Here is a 19,271-nt window from a genome sequence, read left to right as displayed (position 1 = left end):
AATTTTTGTTAGCACGCCGGACAAAACCCCCCGTTACACTATATACGAGTATATTATTAGTATTTCTCTGAGTTATATATCTCTTATATTATTATATTTCTTATAATTTAAAATTAATAGTTGTATTATTATATTTCTGGTAGTTCTCTGAGCAGTTTTGTTGAGAACTTTTATATATGTCGTCTAAAATCCTAATCTTATAGTCATAATGTTTATATTGAGCAATAGTTAGCGTTAAAGTATCAGTTTATCTATATTCACATCCTCAAATAATATTGCAATGCAATATCTTTTGAAAGTGTGAGATATTGCATTGAGTTGTTATGTTGATCATTGATATACGAAATATACATACGGAAAATTTTATGAATGCCTACATAATGAAATTCTTTTAACTTGCTGTATAATTTATCATTAAATTTATATATTATTTCTATCAACTTCAGTGTGTGACTTATTGGAAGATGGAGTTGCCGCTATTTTTGGCCCAAAACAGTATCCGGCACGTGATATAGTGTCTAGCATAACTAAACGTTTTAACGTTCCTCATATAGAATATAGTTTTCGTCAAACGGACAGTAGACGGCAGACTACATCTAGTATCAACGTTTATCCAAGTAGCAAAATCTATGAAAAAGTAAGTCTGTTTAAATTCCTGTCAGTGGACAATATTTCACCCAAAATTTAATTTATTTTTTCCAGTATACAAAGAGTATGTTTATTTTTCTTTATACTTTATTCAAAAAATTTTTTTTTCATAGCTGATACGCCAAAAAGATTAAAATCTAGATCAAATTTTAATCTCACTTATTCATTATTATTTCATAATAAATATCATGAATTTTGCAGAAAAAAAAGAAATATTGTTTTAAGACTAAAAAAAAAGAGAAAATACATTTTTTTGCAAGATTTGCAAAATCAAAAGTTTTTCACTTTCATCGACGATAAAAACAAAAATATTCAATGGATCTGGCTCAAACTTCGGCAGCACTCTATTTAATAATGATGCTTGCTGGTGCAAGATAAGTTGAGATACTGTGAGCGCCATCTCTTGAATTTTCTAAGGACTTATTGACCCACCTTCGTACCTTGATGACTTCAAATTCTCAGTACGTAAACACTCATCAGTAGACCTAGCACGTTCCTATAGATAACATGTATTCTTATCATAAGCAAGTTTATATTAATAAACTGACGAAAATGTTTCTTAAATATAATTAAAAAAACTGTATAAGCATGAAGATAATCTATATAAAATATGTTTATTGTATTTGAAGAAATCAAAATTAATCTGTGAAATAAGAGGTGCTCTCTTAGGAAGAACAAATAAGTTTTGTTCTCACTACAATTCGAGTGATGAAAAATTACCAGCAATTATTTGTATAAATTATGAATTATTTGTATTATTGTGCACATTTATTTATTTTTTGTTTTTTTTTGATTCTGTTTAAATTTTTGTTTTTACTGAATTGATTTACGCTTAGTGCCCTCACCAATTTTAGATTTCACGTAAAAATCATATTTCAGATTTTATGACCTTTTTTGCGATGGTCTTATAATGTAATGAAATTCGCTATAATCTGGAAGAGTCATTTTATTAGATTCTTCAGCATGTAAAAAATGCAACGATAATTCAGAGCTTGTACAAATAACTGCTGGTAATTTTTCATCACTGGAATTGTAGTCAGAACAAAACTTATTTGTTCTTCCTAAGATAGTACCTTCTATTTTACAGATTAATTTTGATTTCTTCAAAAACAATAAACATATTTTATATCGATTATCTTCATGTGTGATCAAATTTTTATTATATTTAGGAAACATTTTTGTCAGTTGATTAATGTAAACTTGCAATGAAAATAATACATGTTATCTGTATGAATGTGCTAGGCATACTGATAAATGTTTGCATACTAAGAATTTTAAGTTGTCAAGGTATGTCTATAGATACATTAGAGTATTTCGATGTTGGAGAAAACATTCAGAGTAAGATATTCTCGATGGAACTGAAATAATTGCAATTATATCTTTGTTATGATGAACAATGAGCGATATTCTTAAATCAATTAAAAAATGTATTTAAAATGTACAAACACTGTTAGCCAGTGTTAAAATTCATTTTTTATATTGACTTTTTGCTACTCATATAAATTATCATAAAAAAGATTTTTTTTTACTTCATAAATTTTTTTTGTCAAAAGCGCTCTATAAGATTTTTTCGGAAAAAGCTTAAATGAATTACAATGTGATATCAAAACAGTAAATAGTAATTACTAATTGTAATAATTGTCTGATGGAGAAAACCGCTTGGTAGCGATGTCCCTGTCGTCTCTCGTTATCTGTGTGCGCTATCGTTAAGTCGGGTATCCATGTAATTGCGTTAGCGCATTGCTAATATCCGGCTTATATGATTTAAGGTGTGAATTAGCGGTTTAGGGAGCTCAAGACGGATGAGCTGCGTAACTATGGGTAAGGATTCGCTCGGGGTGGGGAAAGGGAAGAGCTAAGAAAATATATTAATATTTCTCTTCTTTCTTTACAATTTCTTTCCAATTTCGAGTCAAAACAGAAAACGAAAAACGATACGGAATAAAATGCAAAAAAAGGACAGGAAGAGGATAATATACAGTTTTAGTGGAGAGATTCGGCTCGGTGGCTTACTGGTGGCAAGAGCAGAAGCAGCGACTTAGCTTTAGCGTCGCGAATTGCTGCAGAGCTCTGCAATTTCATTTAGTATCATTAGCGTTAGGTTTGGCGAGCCGGGTTGTTCCTGGCCTCTGCAGTACATCCGTCAGCGTCTTGCTTCATTACCGCCGACGTTGGAGTCCATCAGGAGAGAAGGTATGGCAGCTAGAGTCGATCAACCCACTATGAGCTCTCTCTCTCTCTCTCATTTTTCTCTTTTAGTGCTTCTGTTCATGACCAGCTTGCGCATGACAACCGTGGTGTCGTGAACTTCGGACGACCTGGTGCTCCACTATAAGCAAGATTGTAACCGCTGAGTGATCTTTGGTTGTCCTAGTCTGCTGGAGAAACTCACCACTAAATACCGTACAGCCATACCGATTTTCAATAGTTAAGCACCTTTTCGTGAACATTCTTTCGCCCTGAGCGTTCGTCCGGCTGGAACATGTCCACAAAAGACTGTTTTTTTTTATTACGTTTTTTTTTTTAATTTTGTTTAACGTCGCTCTATTTATGCTCTATTAGTGCTAATCACGCCGGAGGTTTGCAATGTGTTTGAGAACACAGCAAATGAAACTTTTTTCAGTGGTGCTTGTATCAATCAACAGGGATTGGGAATCGAACCCGAGCCTACCAAGGGGTGCAAGTCTGTCACCCTACCGACCGAGCCATTGCAGGCCTCGATTATTTTATTATTTTATTACGATTTTTCTTCATTTGGTTTTTCTTTTTCTTTATTTAAGTTTGTAATTTTTTTGTTTACAATTTAATAAAATGTTAGTACTACGGTTTATAATTTATAGAATGAAGTTTGATTTACTTCTTCTTCCCGTTGTACAACTAATATTATGATAAGGATTCCTGCTGAAATATTGTCGAATTTCATAAAATTTCCCCAAGTTTTCTGTATTATCGATTCTGTAATGTTTTCTACTACGTTTTCGTTTAGTAGATTTCGAAGGTTTGATTCATCTGCAGATGTTGTCATGCTATTAAGCCTTCTTGCAATATTTTCTAATAATGCTAGTCGTCCGATGGGGAAATTCGTATGATGATGTAGACAATCGAGATTGTAACGGTCCTACCTATGAGCTAGTTTATTATTTCGTTGAATCACTGCAACCCGTTAAACTCATCTATCTGTTTACATCAATTAGCATATTAAACGGAGCCACTTCACCTATTTGATTGTCTTAGTACAAGAGTCTAATTTCATGACCATATAAGGAGCGTGACATTACAGACTTATAGATATAGATATAATAGTTTTTGTTATTTGAATAAAATATGTTAATTAAAAGTAATTTTGATGAAACAAAGCATTTTTTATATAGATTTAAGTACATACATTTAGATTATAATAATTTTAATTGCATTTAATTATTAAATAAAATTGAATTTTAATATGCAAAGTTAATTTGTTTATTACACTATCAATAATAATTATTAGAAAAATGCGAATACTCCAAATTCATAATGAATATCTTAAAAACATGAGTAAGAATTGGTCTCATTAATAACAGTTTAATTACAACTTTTATTAATAAATAAATAATCCATGATTTATTTAAACATTAAGTTGTATATAGAACGAAAGCGTTAATTTTTTACATAATAATGATAGCTTTATAATTTAAAAATCTTAAATAATTAATCTAGTAATGGCATTATAAGATTATAGAAAAAACCGTTACAAATATAAAAATTTTGTGACGGAGAATCACGGCTCGACCGTTGCTCTCCGTCGGGCTCTCACCATTTCCCGGTGCGCTTTGACGAGCTGGGAGTGTGCACTAGTTGAGCACACTCTCATTGCTCCGTTTCTTTCTTTGTTCTGTTCTTGAGGTGCAACGGCGACGGCAGCGAATTGGGGAGAGCGAGAGCCGACGCAGAGAGCACAGCGAAGGAGAGAGAGAGAGAGACAGAAGATAAGCGCAAGCCAGCGAGGCGTCGGCAGACCTGCGCACGTATCTCGCTGGCTTGAGGAAGGAACGAGCAGTACCTGCTGAGCTGCCGCACGACCCACCGCGCGCACACGGTTTTTTTCTACCAATTTTTTTCTCTGATCTATGAGTTCCCGCGCCCTCGCCGACGATTTGCGTTTTTGTTTGGAGACACGTGGCCGGTGCGCGGAAATTGTGTTCAAGAAGATCGTTTGTGGAGGCAGCTGAACCGGCACCGGTACACGTGGCGACGGGCGAGGTGACGCGGGAGTGTGCGCGCGTGTGGCCATCTTGGAAGTGAGTTCCGTTACCGGTCTGCAGCGTGAGGCGGAACGCTGGCGCACGCGGAGACACGCTCACGGATACATACACACGGACACACGTACACACATACACGCACACAGTCACGTCCAAGGGGGCTCAACAACGCACCAACACGTCCACGCACTAACGAACACAGCAGTAATAACAACGATAACAACAGTAGCAAACACAGCAGTAATAACAACGATAACAACAGTAGTGAACACAACAGTAATAACAACGATAACAACAGTAGTAAACACAGTAACGACAACGGGAGCATAACAACGACACCATTAACAACGAAGACGGGAACAGCAACAAGTACACGATTAACAACACCAACCGGAACAGCGAGATCGGCGAGAGAGTATCCACGGAGTTAAAGGGGACTTTCATCTAGCCGTCGTCTTTGTTTCTTTTCTTTCAAGAGTGTCTACTTGCGGGATCTGCGGGGACGAGGACGCGACAGGAAATCTAAGTCGACCCGGGCAAGGTTGGTGCGGTGTTCTCTTTCTCTCTCTCTCTCTCATCCGAGGCGCCGGACGGACACCTCGCAGTTCGGCAGCTCTGCCGATTGCGAGGTCACGTTTATTGTTTTCGAGCGTATGCGTGTATAGCTAATATACACAATATGCATCCTCTAAGGTACATGTGGCATTGGCTCTAGTGGTAGAGCGCTAGCCTGCCAACCCAGAGGACTCCAGTTCGTTTCTCCGGTCTCTCTTTATTTTTTTCAAAAATCGTCGCTATTTTCTACTCGTTTCATTTTCAATTTTTGTACTGTTTTACGACAAGTAATATAGTAAATCAGCTCGAGTGATTTAAAAATCGCACTGATAATGAGAAAATACCAAAATTAAATTGACGTGTTTCCGAATTTCAAAGAAAAATATGTTTAAAGGGTGTTTCACCCCCCAGAAACCACCTCCGTGAAGCAATCAGCAGGTTAATTCATCTAACCCTGGGATAAACAAGTTTAGTCGTCTGTTATTTCTTGAATTAATTTAATCCTATGCATGAGCGAGCTACCTCAACTAACCAACCTGTCTCTAACCCACCAAACCCCCATAAACTACCTTTACCCAACCAAATGTAGGCTAATAGACCTAACTTTGGGAGAATTGAGTTTATCAGTTGCTTTTTCTTAAAATAATTGATTTCTACACGGTACGTGGGGTTTCCCATTTTTTTTTGATAAAATATATCTGTAGCTCAAACATAATTTATGACAAATAAAAATATGTTTAATACATTTTATTTTAATAGTACCAAAATGGCGAAAAATATCTCTTAAAAATAAACACGAGAATAACACGAGGTCTAATTATTATTTATAGATCTATACGTATATATTTATATTCGTATGTAGATATATAAATATATTTACGTAAAAGCCATCGTATGCGATACTACATATATTTTGATTTTTCATAATAATTTTCATCTTTTTCTTTTTTTTATTTATTGGTAAATTAAAATATATCATTCAACGAATTCCTTACAGAAATGATAATCATCGAAAAAGTGTTTGAAACATAATGATCTTTTACACCGACCACACCGTATTATAGCAACATTTTTACATGCTTCTACTTCACAATGTATATTGCAAGAATCTCCAAAACTAAAATCAACAGAGTTATCTGTTTCAGCTGGTTTTTCAGCAATGTAGCCGCTTTTATACCAAGAGTATTTAAAAATATTTGTATATCTTGGTGAAGAAAGCTGGTTATGGACAAGAGACTGCATTTTTATGATGTTATTTCTTAAATGTAGATTCATTTCGCAGTCCATCAAAATTACTTGATCTGATAAACGTCGAACGAAGTTTTTCCAGATACGAAATCTATAAACATCGAGAGGTTGGATGTTCCCTGTCCTTCCTGTAGGAACTTTTTTCATATTAACAATTTTGTTTGTCGGCATCGTTTACCTTACAGCTTTATCTCAATGTCCACTCCAAGAGTCGAGTAAAAGTACAGATTGAGGTCCAACATTTGGGTCAAAAACTTCTTTCAACCAAATTTTAAAATGATCTAAAATAAAAAAATGTCAAAATTTTTTTATGTCATTGCATTATAACAAACAAAAATATACTAACTTGTCGTTAATTTTCCAGATTTAGATGCTTCCACATGCACATTTTCTGGTCTAAATAATGAAGATTCCAGTATGGGACCGAATTGACCACTTTTTTCTTTTAATACTATAAAAAGTGGTGATAAAAGTTTCCCGGTTGCTGATATAGTTGGTTGAATTGTATAACTGTGCGTTGTCGATGAAACCGACTGTACCACACATTGCACCTGCTTTTCTCCTTCAACTACTAATGTTCTTCCCGAGTGCATTTTTAATGGGAAACAATTCTGATCTGAATTATAAAAGTTTGTAATGCCGATACATGATATAAAATCAGCTGCAAAAGCATCAGCATTAATTTGTAGTTCTTCTTTACTTTCTAATGTTTTTTTGGTGATAAATTTATTTGTTTTTCTAGATACTATTCTATGAGCTTTTTTAAATTTTAGTAACCAATTTTGAGAAGCCTTAAATCTTATATCTGCATGGCCAACAATCTTTTGAGCTTGCAATGCCCATTTCCGTATATCTCGATCATGAACTATTGTACCAGCTGCAATAGCGGCTTTTAAATTATCAAACGTGTACTGGAAAATTTACGCAATTTTTTTTCGGTAAGTTCTAGTTTTATTAATTGTTTTCGCCCAACGTTTAAGTTGACTTATAGATGAAACTTTTTTGAATCTATGTTGTACAGTATCCAGTTTTAAGTTTTGTTTTTTCGGCTCCTCCAAAATTCTACGGCACTTTGTCTAGACTCAAATGTGATTTCTTCATCATCATTTGTTCACTAATTTGCTAGTTCAAAATCAGAATCAGGAAAGTGATGTTGAACTTCATCTTCGATTATTATTTTAGCATCAGTATCTTTATAATCTTCATGAAAATCTAACGTCTCTTCAACAATCATATCAATATCATTAAACTCATACACGGCATCTATTAATATTTCTTTCAACTTTTCTGACAATTTAATTTCTTTGAAATTAATCTCGCTATCTGGTATTTGTAAACTTGAAAATATGCTAATAATAAATTGACTACGTTCAAAGGATTGATCTTCATGTTTTAATCTAAAACAAAATCAACATATAAATACTCTTTTTTGCAGTTGAATAATTTTACAAAAGACAAAAGAAAACCTAGTCTATAGATAGAATTTGATAATACGTTTTTAACAGTTATATTTCACATGTTTACAAATCAAAATATTTGAATAAAATTATATATGATAAGTGACATAAATACTTACGTAGTAAACAAAAACTTTTCTTTTTGTTATGTACTATATTTTCGTGTTCGGGAAATTTGTATGTAAATATAGAAGTAAGTTTATTTATAAATCCAGCACTATAAAAAAAACTTTAACTTTTTAAATACTTGACTTTTCTTCAACTACTATGAATAATGAAATATGTATCGGATGTCTTATTATCGTAAGCGGCGTAGATTTGATTTAACTTAGCTTCTTCGAGCCATTGATAAGACAAAATTGTAAATAAGATAAAGCGTACAGCATAGTAAAGTACCAACAAAAAGTAAACTAAACCACAAGTAAAAATTGAAAAAAGTAAACAGTTTATAAGTATAGGAATTGAGACTATAATAACTATTTATAACTATTAATATAATCAATTATTTGTTATAATTTCTTTTCTCATTGACAAATTGTAAATGATTAAAAAAGAAATAATAATTATATTAAACTTCCACTTTTGAAATTAATAATTTTTAACTGTTATTACTTGTTATTTTTCTTTATTACGAATTAACTTTACGTTTATAAAATAATAACTAGTATTATTACTCTTTTATACACAGCTATATATAATACAATGCAAATAATATTTTTAAAAAAACTGATACTATAACTGTTATTATTAATTTCGAAAAAACAAAATAGTTAATAATTATTTATAATTTATTTTAGTCTCAAATCTTATATTTACAAGCCGTTATTAATTATTTTTATCTTTTTTGTATTTATAATGAAAAGAAAATAATAATTATTATATAAAATTTGTAATACTTGGGACATATTGTTATGCAACATGAATGTTATTCAAGAAATACATTTATTTTTCGCTATTTATATAAGGTTAGCCCGCATGTGGTTCGGTAAGGGTGGTTTATAAGGGTGGGGGTTAGATAGGTTAGGAGTAGATGGATAAGAGGTATATGATTCAGCTGGGATAACTCGCTTATGGTGTAAAATTCAATTATTTCAAGAAATAACAAACGACTAAAGTTGCTTTTCCCAGGATTAAGTGGGTTAGCCTGCATGTGGTTCGGTAAGGGTGGATTATGGGGGTTCGGTGGGATAGAGGCAGGTTCGTTAGTTGAGGTAGCTCGCTCATGCATAAGATTAAATTATTTCAAGAAATAACAAACGACAAAACTTGTTTATCCCAGTGTTAGGTGGATTAACCTGCTGATAGTTTGACGGTGGTGGTTTCTAGGGGGTGAAGCACCCCTTAAACATATTTTTTTTAAATCCGGAAATACGTCAATTTAATTTTGGTATTTTCTCATTATCAGTACGATTTTTAAATCACTCGAGCTGATTTACTATATTACATGTCGTAAAACAGTACGAAAAATAGTGTATTTACCCCTATTAAAAAGGGGGTTGCAACCGTTCGGTATAAATGTTATGTCCTTAAAAGCGCCTTTTTATTAGAAATTTTTTAACGTTGAGTTTACTGAAAAATATTCATTTGATGGTGAGAAATATTAAAAAAACTGATTTCAGAAGTTAATTTTCAGGGTGGATTTTACCCCTTAAAAGCCCTTATGGGCAGATAAAAAAAAACACGTATCTAATTTTTTTTCAAGTACTACAACATATCCCAAAATCATTCAAATCGGTGAGGTTGGGTCGGGTTGGTTCCCTTGTCAGACCTATAAATATCCTAATGATCCAAGTTCTGAGCGTTAAACTATTGTATCCAGTCTATCCAACTCGTTTTTCAACGAGAGGACTGAGCGATACGGAATTGGGAAAAATGGATTGTGAAAGGTGAGGAAATGTAAAAAAATTAATATTTGAAATAAAACTTACTTTTATATATTTTTTTTGTAGAGTCCTTTAAAAGATAATTGTGAAGCTTCATAATTTTCAAAAATAGAATCCTTGGGCTTCTTGAGAGAGAGTGTATCCTTTGAGCGTGGCTCTTCTTGCTGCGGGTGGCGTAGCAGTGGCGAACAGTTCGTGCCTTACTTAGCATATTCCCTCGGGATGCGCTCTCTTTCAAAATAAGGCCGCAGGGGGCTTTGAAGTATATGGGCATGAAAACTTCAAAACTGATTGGTGGAAATTTTCCCGCAATAGAGAAACGTACAGTTTCTTTAAGACAGATGGAGTTATTCATGCCAAATCGCGTATAAGAGTACTATTTTAAAATTTTAACGTGTGAGGACTTAACATACTTAATTATTATCTATTATAAGTCCTTAAATATATATATAAATAACAATCTGAGAGTTACAGTTAATTCTCAAATGTTATTTATTTACATCGTTAAATATAAAGTGATATCACCGGCCATCACCTGCTAGGGTCGTGACACCTGTCTAAGACCCATCAGCCTGCAACCGAACAACTCTTCACGTACTCCCTGATTTGATTATACATCTTGTACATACGCCAGTAGTACAAGCGCCTAGCCCTGGAGAAGATAAGCTCTCGTCCTTGATGCCCTGCCGTCGGAGCATCATAGATCTCCTCGAGCACTTAGTGCCTTTTCCCTCTAGGCACCGCAAAGCTTTCACGCTTCCTCGTTGTCGATGGACCCTAAACCGTCCTTATCAGGCGGATAGTGATACAGCCTCCCCCCAACTACTTTCCACGTGGGATGTGAGTGTGGATCCTGACATACTTCCTGGTATTGTTGTAGATACCTGGCATCAGTGGTTTCCGGGCAACTATTTATGGAACTCACTTCAGTTCCCTCCTCCTCATAGTATCTAAATAAGACGTCTGACACCACATTGGGATCTCCCCTTCAATATTCAAAATCGAAGACATTGCCTTGTAATACTAGCGCTCATCGCGCTAACCATCCCGTGCGATTTCTCATTATGTGGAGCCATTTCAGACAGTTATAATCAGTGATGACGTTGAAGTGATGCCCTTCAATCTACGGCCGTAACTTCCCAATAGCCTATACCACTGTCAAGCAGTCTCTCTCGGAGACTGTATAATTCCTTCCAATGATATTGAGTGATCAACTGGAGTATTCAATCATACGCTCCTCTCCATCGACATTCTGCGTGAGGACAGCCTCGATCCCACTGTCACTGGCGTCAGTTTATAGTTCAAACTGACCGCAAGGATCGGGTGGTTGCAGTATTGGGGCGGAAGTCATCGCCTTCTGTAACCTTGTGGAAGCTCGCTCTTGTTCCTTCTCCCAAGAGAAACGTACATTCTTTTTCATCAGGTGGTTTATACGTTCAGCGATCGTGGTGAAATCGGGTATAAAACGTCTATACCGTGACGTCATGCGCATGAATCGCATTATCTGTCTCACTGTCGGTGGTATTGGATATTCCAGTATCGGTCTTATCTTCTCGAGGTCTGGTTTTACTCCGTTCTGGTTTACGAGGATTCCAAATTACCTTACTTCCATCTTACAGAAGTAGCTTTTGGTTTTGTTGATGATGAAACACGCACCCATAAATTGCTTTAATACCTTTTCCAAGTGCCACTTATACTCCTCAAATGACGACGAAACCACAATTACGTCGCCGAGGTAAGCAAAAGTGAATAAATCCATGTCTGGGCCTATCACCTTATCCATCAACCTCTGGAAGGTTGCTCCCACGTATGACAGTGCGAAAGGCATCGTTTTGAATTGAAAATACCCCGACCCTGGTACTGTAAACGCTAATATCAGGCGCGACTTTTCGTTTAGAGGAATTTGATGATACGGGCTACTTAAGTCCAGCGTGGATATGAACTTGGCATTTATTATTATTATTATTATTAACCAGAGTATAGTACAAAATATTACAACAAGTAGTAATAATTATACAATTTTACAATTACAAATTTGTAACCCGGCAGAGGATAAACCTGTTCGCTGGTCTGGTATTTTAAAACTACTAAACACTTAAAGAAAATTAAGAAAAAAACAAAAAAACAAAAAAAAAAAAAAAAAAAACTTAAAACTAAGAGTCGGTTTGTAATAGATTATAATATTTCACAGATGAAGTATGGCTTAATATTGGTAGCAAGAATGCTTCCTATAAAAGCTTACTTCGCCAATTATCTTCGATTTTGTTCTGCTATCTCCAATATCTGATTAACATGCGTCTGGCCGTTACGATTGTCGTCATTGATGCTTTCATTTTTCTTGCATATGATATTCTTTCGTATGTATTTAGTCTAACAGGACAAGTAAGTCCTGTAGCACACGTGACTCTATAGTGAGGGAACATTTCAGTATGTTGTCTATGTGAATCACATTTACATGTTGCTGTCAATACTATGTCATCTAAGACTATCAAATCTTTATATTTAGGTTGTTGTTCAAGTGAGTATAATGAATTAGTGAAAGTTTGATATCCTCTGATACCTCTATAAAAGTATAATAATGCTTTATTGTTTCCAAGATAATTGATGTCTCCATAGGTCATTCGAATATTATTTGTTTATAGAATCGGTTTTCCTGGTGTATTTTTTGGTTTACTTGTTTCTATTTGCATACTATTATTGTCTGCAATGTCATCTATTTGTTTAAATACTGTTTCTATGGATTTATATCTTACTTTATCTGTATTTGGTTCTTTGTGATCTTCTTTATTTTCTTTTATGAAATGTATATGTTTTTTACCAATTAACTGTTTGTATGTGCAATACACACATTTATTAATGAAATTTATGTTGGTTGTATCTGTTTTTGTTTGAATGTAAGTTTCGTTTCTTTTTCCCTCTTTGAGTCCGTTTTTTGTTTTGGTATTAATAGTTATCCGTTGTGAGTTCCAAGCTATGTTAATCACATTAGCAATTGTTTCTATTATTTTTCTGTAGTTATCTGATACATTAATTTTTTTCATGTTATATTCAGACATTCGACGATGAGAACGATTGTAATGAAGTGCCTTGTGAACACAAATATGTCCTTACATCCAAGAGAAACTTATCCCTATCCACATCCACATGGACTTCCAATGCTGAATGTAGACTATTATCAAAGTTCCCTTGTTGCTTTAGTTTGTAATATATTTGTTGTAAATTGTTGCAATGTATTTTGTGGTTCATTGTATTTCTGTATCTAGAATGGATGGCCTTTTATCCATTTTTTTATTTTGTCCTTTATTGTTTTTGGTATTGCCATTAAAGTTTTGAGGTGAGAAGGTAGTTGATTGAAGGTGGCTAAAGCTCTTGTATAGCTATCTTTAATGCTGATTGTTAATTTTCTTTTAAGGGGCTGTATAGTTTTTTTTCTTGTTACGGAATTTTTCTTCAGGAACATATCTTGCAGGTTGACATAGTGATACACTAGAGATTCCATGGTGAATGTTTGATCTATGTTTAGTGGATTTTTTTCATTTATAAACTTGTTTTTATTTATTATTTGTAATAGTCGTGTTTGTAGAGTTTGTATATATCTGAGTCTTCCAATGTATGCTCCACCCCATGCTATAATACCGTATGTTATTATGCTATGGAAAAGTGCATAGTAAATCATACGTAGATTATCTGTGCTCATTATCCTAGATAATTTGTAGAAAATATAAGTTAGATATTTTAGTCTATTGTATAGCATGTTTGTATGCATGTCCCATCTCATATGGCTATCGAAATGCACTCCAAGGTATTTAGTGTTATCAACTTTTCGAATGGATGCACCTTTTATATTTATATGTAGATATGTTGAGTTGCTATTGCAGTTATTTCCAAATGCCATGTATACTGTTTTGTCAATATTTAATGACAGCTTATTCAATGCTAGCCAAATGGATAGTTTGTTTAAGTAGAAGTTCATATTTTTTTCGACTTCATGCCATGTTTCGCCTTTCACGATAATTACCTTGTCATCAGCAAAAGCCAACACATTATCATTTGGTAGCAATTGTAACATATCATTAATGTAGATTATGAAAAATAAAGGTCCCAATATTGTACCTTGTGGTACGCCAATGTTGACGTGTTGATATTGACTATATTCACCATTAATTTTAACTCTTTGTTTCCTATTACTTAGATAGCTTTTGATAAGTTCATACGCACTACCTCTAATTCCATATCTATAGAGTTTTTTGAGTAGAATTTTGTCGTCCACAGTGTCAAAAGCTTTCGCTAGATCCAAGAAAGTTGCTGCTATTGATTTACTTTTATCTAGTTGATTGTATATTGAGTTAGTTAGGTAGTATAGGGCATTTTTGGTGCTAAGACCTTTTCTAAAACCAAATTGTTTATTAGAAAATAAATTATGTTTGTTGAAAAAACTTGTAATCCTGATTTGTATTAATTTTTCAAAAATTTTGGCGATATTTGATATTAAAGATATAGGTCTATAGTTTGTTGGTAGATACTTCTCTTTAGTTTTGTGGATAGGAATAATTTCAGCACTTTTTAATTCGTCAGGCCATATTTCTTTTTGTAAGCATAAATTAAAGATATAGGTCAACGGATCACTTACATGGTTTATTATCATCTTTAGTACCTGAGTGTTGATGCCGTCAGATCCTCCGTTTTTGTTGCCCATTTTCCTTATTGTCTGTTGAACTTCTATTCTATTTGTTAAATGTAGAAAAATACTGTTGTTGTTCATAGATGGTAGAGTAATGTTACTATTTATTGGTTGTCTAATATTATCACATATCTGTTTGCCTACTGTACTGAAAAATGTATTCATTTGTTCTGCAATGTCGTTTGAGTTTGTAATTTTATTATTACCTATTAATAGATGATTTATGTTATTGTTTTTTTTGGTTTTCTTCCCAATTTTGTTGTTGATTATTTTCCACAGTTTTCGTGGATTGTGTTGATTTGTTTTGATTTGATTTTTTTCATATTTTTCTTTAGCTAGATCTATGGTCTTTTTTAAAGTTTCTACATAGTTTTTATATTTTTCTCTTTTTGTTGCATTATTGGGATCTTTTTTCCAATTATTATAAAGTTTTGCTTTGTGTGCACATGATATCATTATTGCTTTAGTTATCCTATTACTCCTTGGGTTCATTTTATTCTTATTGTGTTTATTGTTTTTAAATGATGCCGTAATACATGTTTGAATTTTTTCTATTAATTTGTTCGTAGCTAGATTAGGGTCTTTTATAATTTGTATGTCAGTCCAAACAGTTCTTTTGGCTTTAGTTTTTAGTTTAAAATAGTTTATTATTTTAAAATTGGTTTTTTGTGTACATTTATAATTATTCCTTAAACTCATCATTATAGGGTAGTGATCATTGAAGGGTACGTTGAGGACGTAAGTTTTATAGTTGACTTTTCCTAGCCTAACATAGAAATTATCTATACATGTACCTTTGTTATTATCAATATTGGATGGTCTTGTTATGGTATGTAGTCCAGGGCAATATCCATTTTCTAGCAGTACTTGTAAAAAATCTTGATCTAGTATTTCTTCACTCAATATATCAAAATTAAAGTCTCCCATTAAAATATTGTTTTTATATTTTTTGTTTATTTTCAATAATTCTTTGAGATTCAATAGGAATTCAGATTTAGATAAATCATGAGATCTGTAAATAGCAGACAGCACCAAATTTTTGTTGTTTTCTAGTGTAATATTAGAGTTAATTATTTTTAATTTATCTATTTCAAGAACTTCTGTAATTTCGGTGATTTCTTCTTTCATATACAAAACAACTCCATCTGATTTGTTTATTTTACTTTCATTGTAATATATTTTATAGTCTGGAATATGGAACATTTCATGATTGTTTAAATTCCATGTTTCTGTGCATACTATTATACATGGTTTTTTTTCGAGGTTCTTCAGAAATACTAGTAATTTATTGTAATTTTTTTTAAGGCTTCTGATGTTTATACAAAGAATGATATTATTTTCTTTACATATATATTTGTTTAGATCATCAATATTATCTGTTTTATGTTCATTTTCAAATATAATATCATATAAGCTGTTATCCATATTGTAATATTGCAGAAAATTTCTTATCTATCTTAGGATGTCGCTCATATATGGCAAAGAATAGGCATCTGGTTTGGTTATTTCGTTTACCTTTTGGTAATTTTCGCAGAACCTATATTTTCCATCTGCTTTCTTTACCATCACCACTGGACTTGACCACCAGCTGGTCGCTGGTTCAGTTATATCTTTTTCCAGGATATCTTTGACCAGCGCGTGCATTTCCTCTCTCAGCCTGTCGGACACTGGGTAGTATTTCTGCTTGATGGATCGAGCACTTCCAACATCTATTTCGTGCTCTACCCCCTACGGCTCAGCCTAAATCCTCTTCTCCGTCAGGACTAAATCTACTGACGAGGTCTTCAATCTCTTCAAGTTGAGTTTCCGTGGCCTTACATAGTCCTACCGGTGCGAGAAATGTCGTACCATAAATTCTCGCCACTTACATATGTAGTTTTACCTGGGCGTCCTTCAGCCATAATTTGTCTTCATCGGGATCCAAAACCGCGCAGAACTCCCTTATAAAGTTCGCGTCTACATAGCAGTCATCCATGAGCATTGGCGTTATGACGACTCTTATATTTCTGGTGATTTCCCCTACCTTAAAGGGGAACATCACGTGACTAATGATGGGGCATGGGCATCCATCGGCGAGTCTCACATCTCCAGGCCTGGTCACATTCAATTCAAGTTCCATCTCCGATGCCAATATCAGCCCTATTTGATCCATTACCGTAGATAAGGCTCCGGTGTCATAGAGTGCTCTAATTTTAAAGTCACTTATGTCTACCCGCAACCACCATCTGGTATCATCTTCTAGGTCGTATTAACTAGTCGCATTTTCTCCTCCATTCGTCGTGCTTCTGAGCGACTTTTTCCCTTCAGCTGCTGCTACGACGATGAGCTTACTCCTACTCGTGGATTCGTTAGGCAGGGGAACTTTTTGTGTGGAGGGATCCGAACCTTTCAGATCTTCGGGTTGCTCGATCCTCTTAACTATCAAGTCATCTCCCTCCTCCAGAACTTGTATACGTACACCTGGTCCTTCCAGGATAACCACCCCCTGCTCTGCCAAGGGCTGGTATCGGCTCGATCTCCTTCTGCTCCATTGTATTACTAGGTCCCGAGGTCTTTTGCTGCCCTCTTAGGACCTATTTGGATCTCTTGATAGTTGATAACTTGCTCTCTCCCGTCGACGATCCACGGCGAGACGTCGAATTTACTGGAAGCGCGAAGATGACTTCTTCTCTTCACTCTCCTTGCCGTTTCTCGTGTAATCTGGGCAGTACTTACAGCTGAATCCCAGCTTGGAAGACCTGGGAGAAGATGAATTCCTCCTTCTCCCACGCCATCGACTTTTGCGCTGCTCTGGAGGGCTGTCCTGCCTTTCTGTGGCCATTTTACGCAGGAATCTCTCTATGCCCATCAATAGCTCCTCCATTTGTTTATCAGAATTGGAGGTTTGAGCAACCAATACCATTGCTTGTTCGGTAGGCCTCCTGGCAGGGTTCCCCACTCCCTGTCCGCGCTGCGGATCTCCCTCCTTCTTTACACGCCCCTTTCCCTCGTTCGCTACTGCAGCGATTTGGGCTTTATTACCAGCCGTTCTTTTGTTCGACTGCTATGAGTGTTGAGGGAAGATCGTAGAGTTTGGGTCCGTGAATACGCGTGGGCGTCGACCGTAAAACAAAGTGTTCTCTACTTCGGTCGTTACTCCTATTAAACTTGCGTATTAACGTTAACTCACTCCGACACAGCTGTATCTGGATGTTTAGCAGGAGCTTCGCATGCAGCAGTTCTAGTAACCTTACCATATTTAAGTTGCCGAGAGGGGCTTGTGATTAAGTTTATGGTTATAGTATTTGGCGTTTGAGTCTCTTGATAGCTGACTTATCATTTATGTCAACTCAAATCATATCGTCATCATAATTAAGCACAATTTTGAAGCATAATTTCATACACGTTGTTACATGTCAGTTGACAGGGAACGGTAGATAAAATCAACCTGCTACGTAGTACGAATGGCGCTCGCTAGAGGGGTCTGACGATAGCTAGTGTCAGCTATTCCGATGAGCAAGCCTGGCGATCTTTGCCGGTGGAAACGTCCCAGATTTCTGTTGGTTGGCCGTATGAGTGGGGTCTCCTTTTCTCTTACTCCCTGACGTAGACTAATGTTTCTTTCCACCATTCCCTAGACAAAATCGGTTTAAAAGATATCAGGTGACAGATCCGTTAAATTAAAGGGAAACGAAAGAACGTAATGCGACAAATTAAGATCAAGCCTTTTTTAAGAATAAAAGTTACAGTCTTTTATGGGCCGAAAGACTTGCGAACGCGTATAAGATTTACAATTATCCGGGAAGAGAGAGAGAGAGAATTCGAAATTCTACCGTGAACTATAACGCTCGGCGTGAATACGATAACGATCACTTGTGAATTTAAGTGAGGAATAATACCGTTACGGGGGAAAAAAGGTGGTGCACCTACCCTGCGGTACAATTACCCCCACGCGTCACTGGCCTCCTGCAGCTCGCATAAGCGTCACGGCGGGAGCAAGGGAGATCAGTTTTGATCAAGCGATCGCGCATTGTCCTTGTTTCGCTGCGTTTCCGCTTTCCGAGCTGCATCCAGGAAGGAAGAGTCACCTGTCGCCTCAGCGTAGCCATTCGATGCCTCCCGGATCGCATCGTGGCTAGTGTAGTGACAACACACGTGTACACGTGCTGGTGCTAGTGCATAACGTATGTATCGGTTACGCATAACGCATAAGTGAGGGCTAGAAAGCTACGGCCGGCGACAGAAGTGCCCGCGATCTCTCTCTTTCTCTCCCGGCTTACTGCGTTTTCTCTTTATCTCCTGTATTGCAACGCTACAGATTGTCTTCTGCGAAACGTTGCTTCATTTCTGTTATTTTCGCTTGTATGCTAATGTTTATTTTCTGTCTTTTATAATATAATATGATCTTTTCTACCTTAATCGCTTGCTTCTTTTGAAGGCTATTCTTTCCCGCTTGCTCGTTACCCGTTCTTTCGCGGTTTCAGCGCAGGTGAGCTGCACTACACTTCCCGTGGGCCTAGGAGCTTAACCGTTCTCACAAAGCATAGGTGTACTACGTGGACACCGCTTCTTAATTCGTTAA

At 35.4% G+C, this 19,271-nt stretch overlaps 1 protein-coding gene across 4 annotated transcripts in view; it reads left to right on the top strand.

The window, feature by feature from the left end:
* LOC131669076 (glutamate receptor ionotropic, kainate 2-like) overlaps positions 1 to 19,271 on the top strand; it is a 1,402,504-nt gene that overhangs the window by 269,754 nt on the left and 1,113,479 nt on the right. For all 4 annotated transcript variants that reach the window (XM_058943701.1, XM_058943682.1, XM_058943691.1 and 1 more), the window contains one exon: positions 447 to 637. In XM_058943701.1, the coding sequence (XP_058799684.1) occupies positions 447 to 637 (191 nt within the window). The remainder of the gene's footprint in view (positions 1 to 446; positions 638 to 19,271) is intronic.

The sequence above is a fragment of the Phymastichus coffea genome, unplaced genomic scaffold (genome assembly GCF_024137745.1).
Source record: "Phymastichus coffea isolate CEN01 unplaced genomic scaffold, Cenicafe_Pcof_1.1 PCOF00007, whole genome shotgun sequence".
NCBI classification, from domain to species: domain Eukaryota; kingdom Metazoa; phylum Arthropoda; class Insecta; order Hymenoptera; family Eulophidae; genus Phymastichus; species Phymastichus coffea.
Note: the sequence above shows the minus strand (reverse complement) of the source record. Positions and strands in the feature narration are given on the sequence as shown.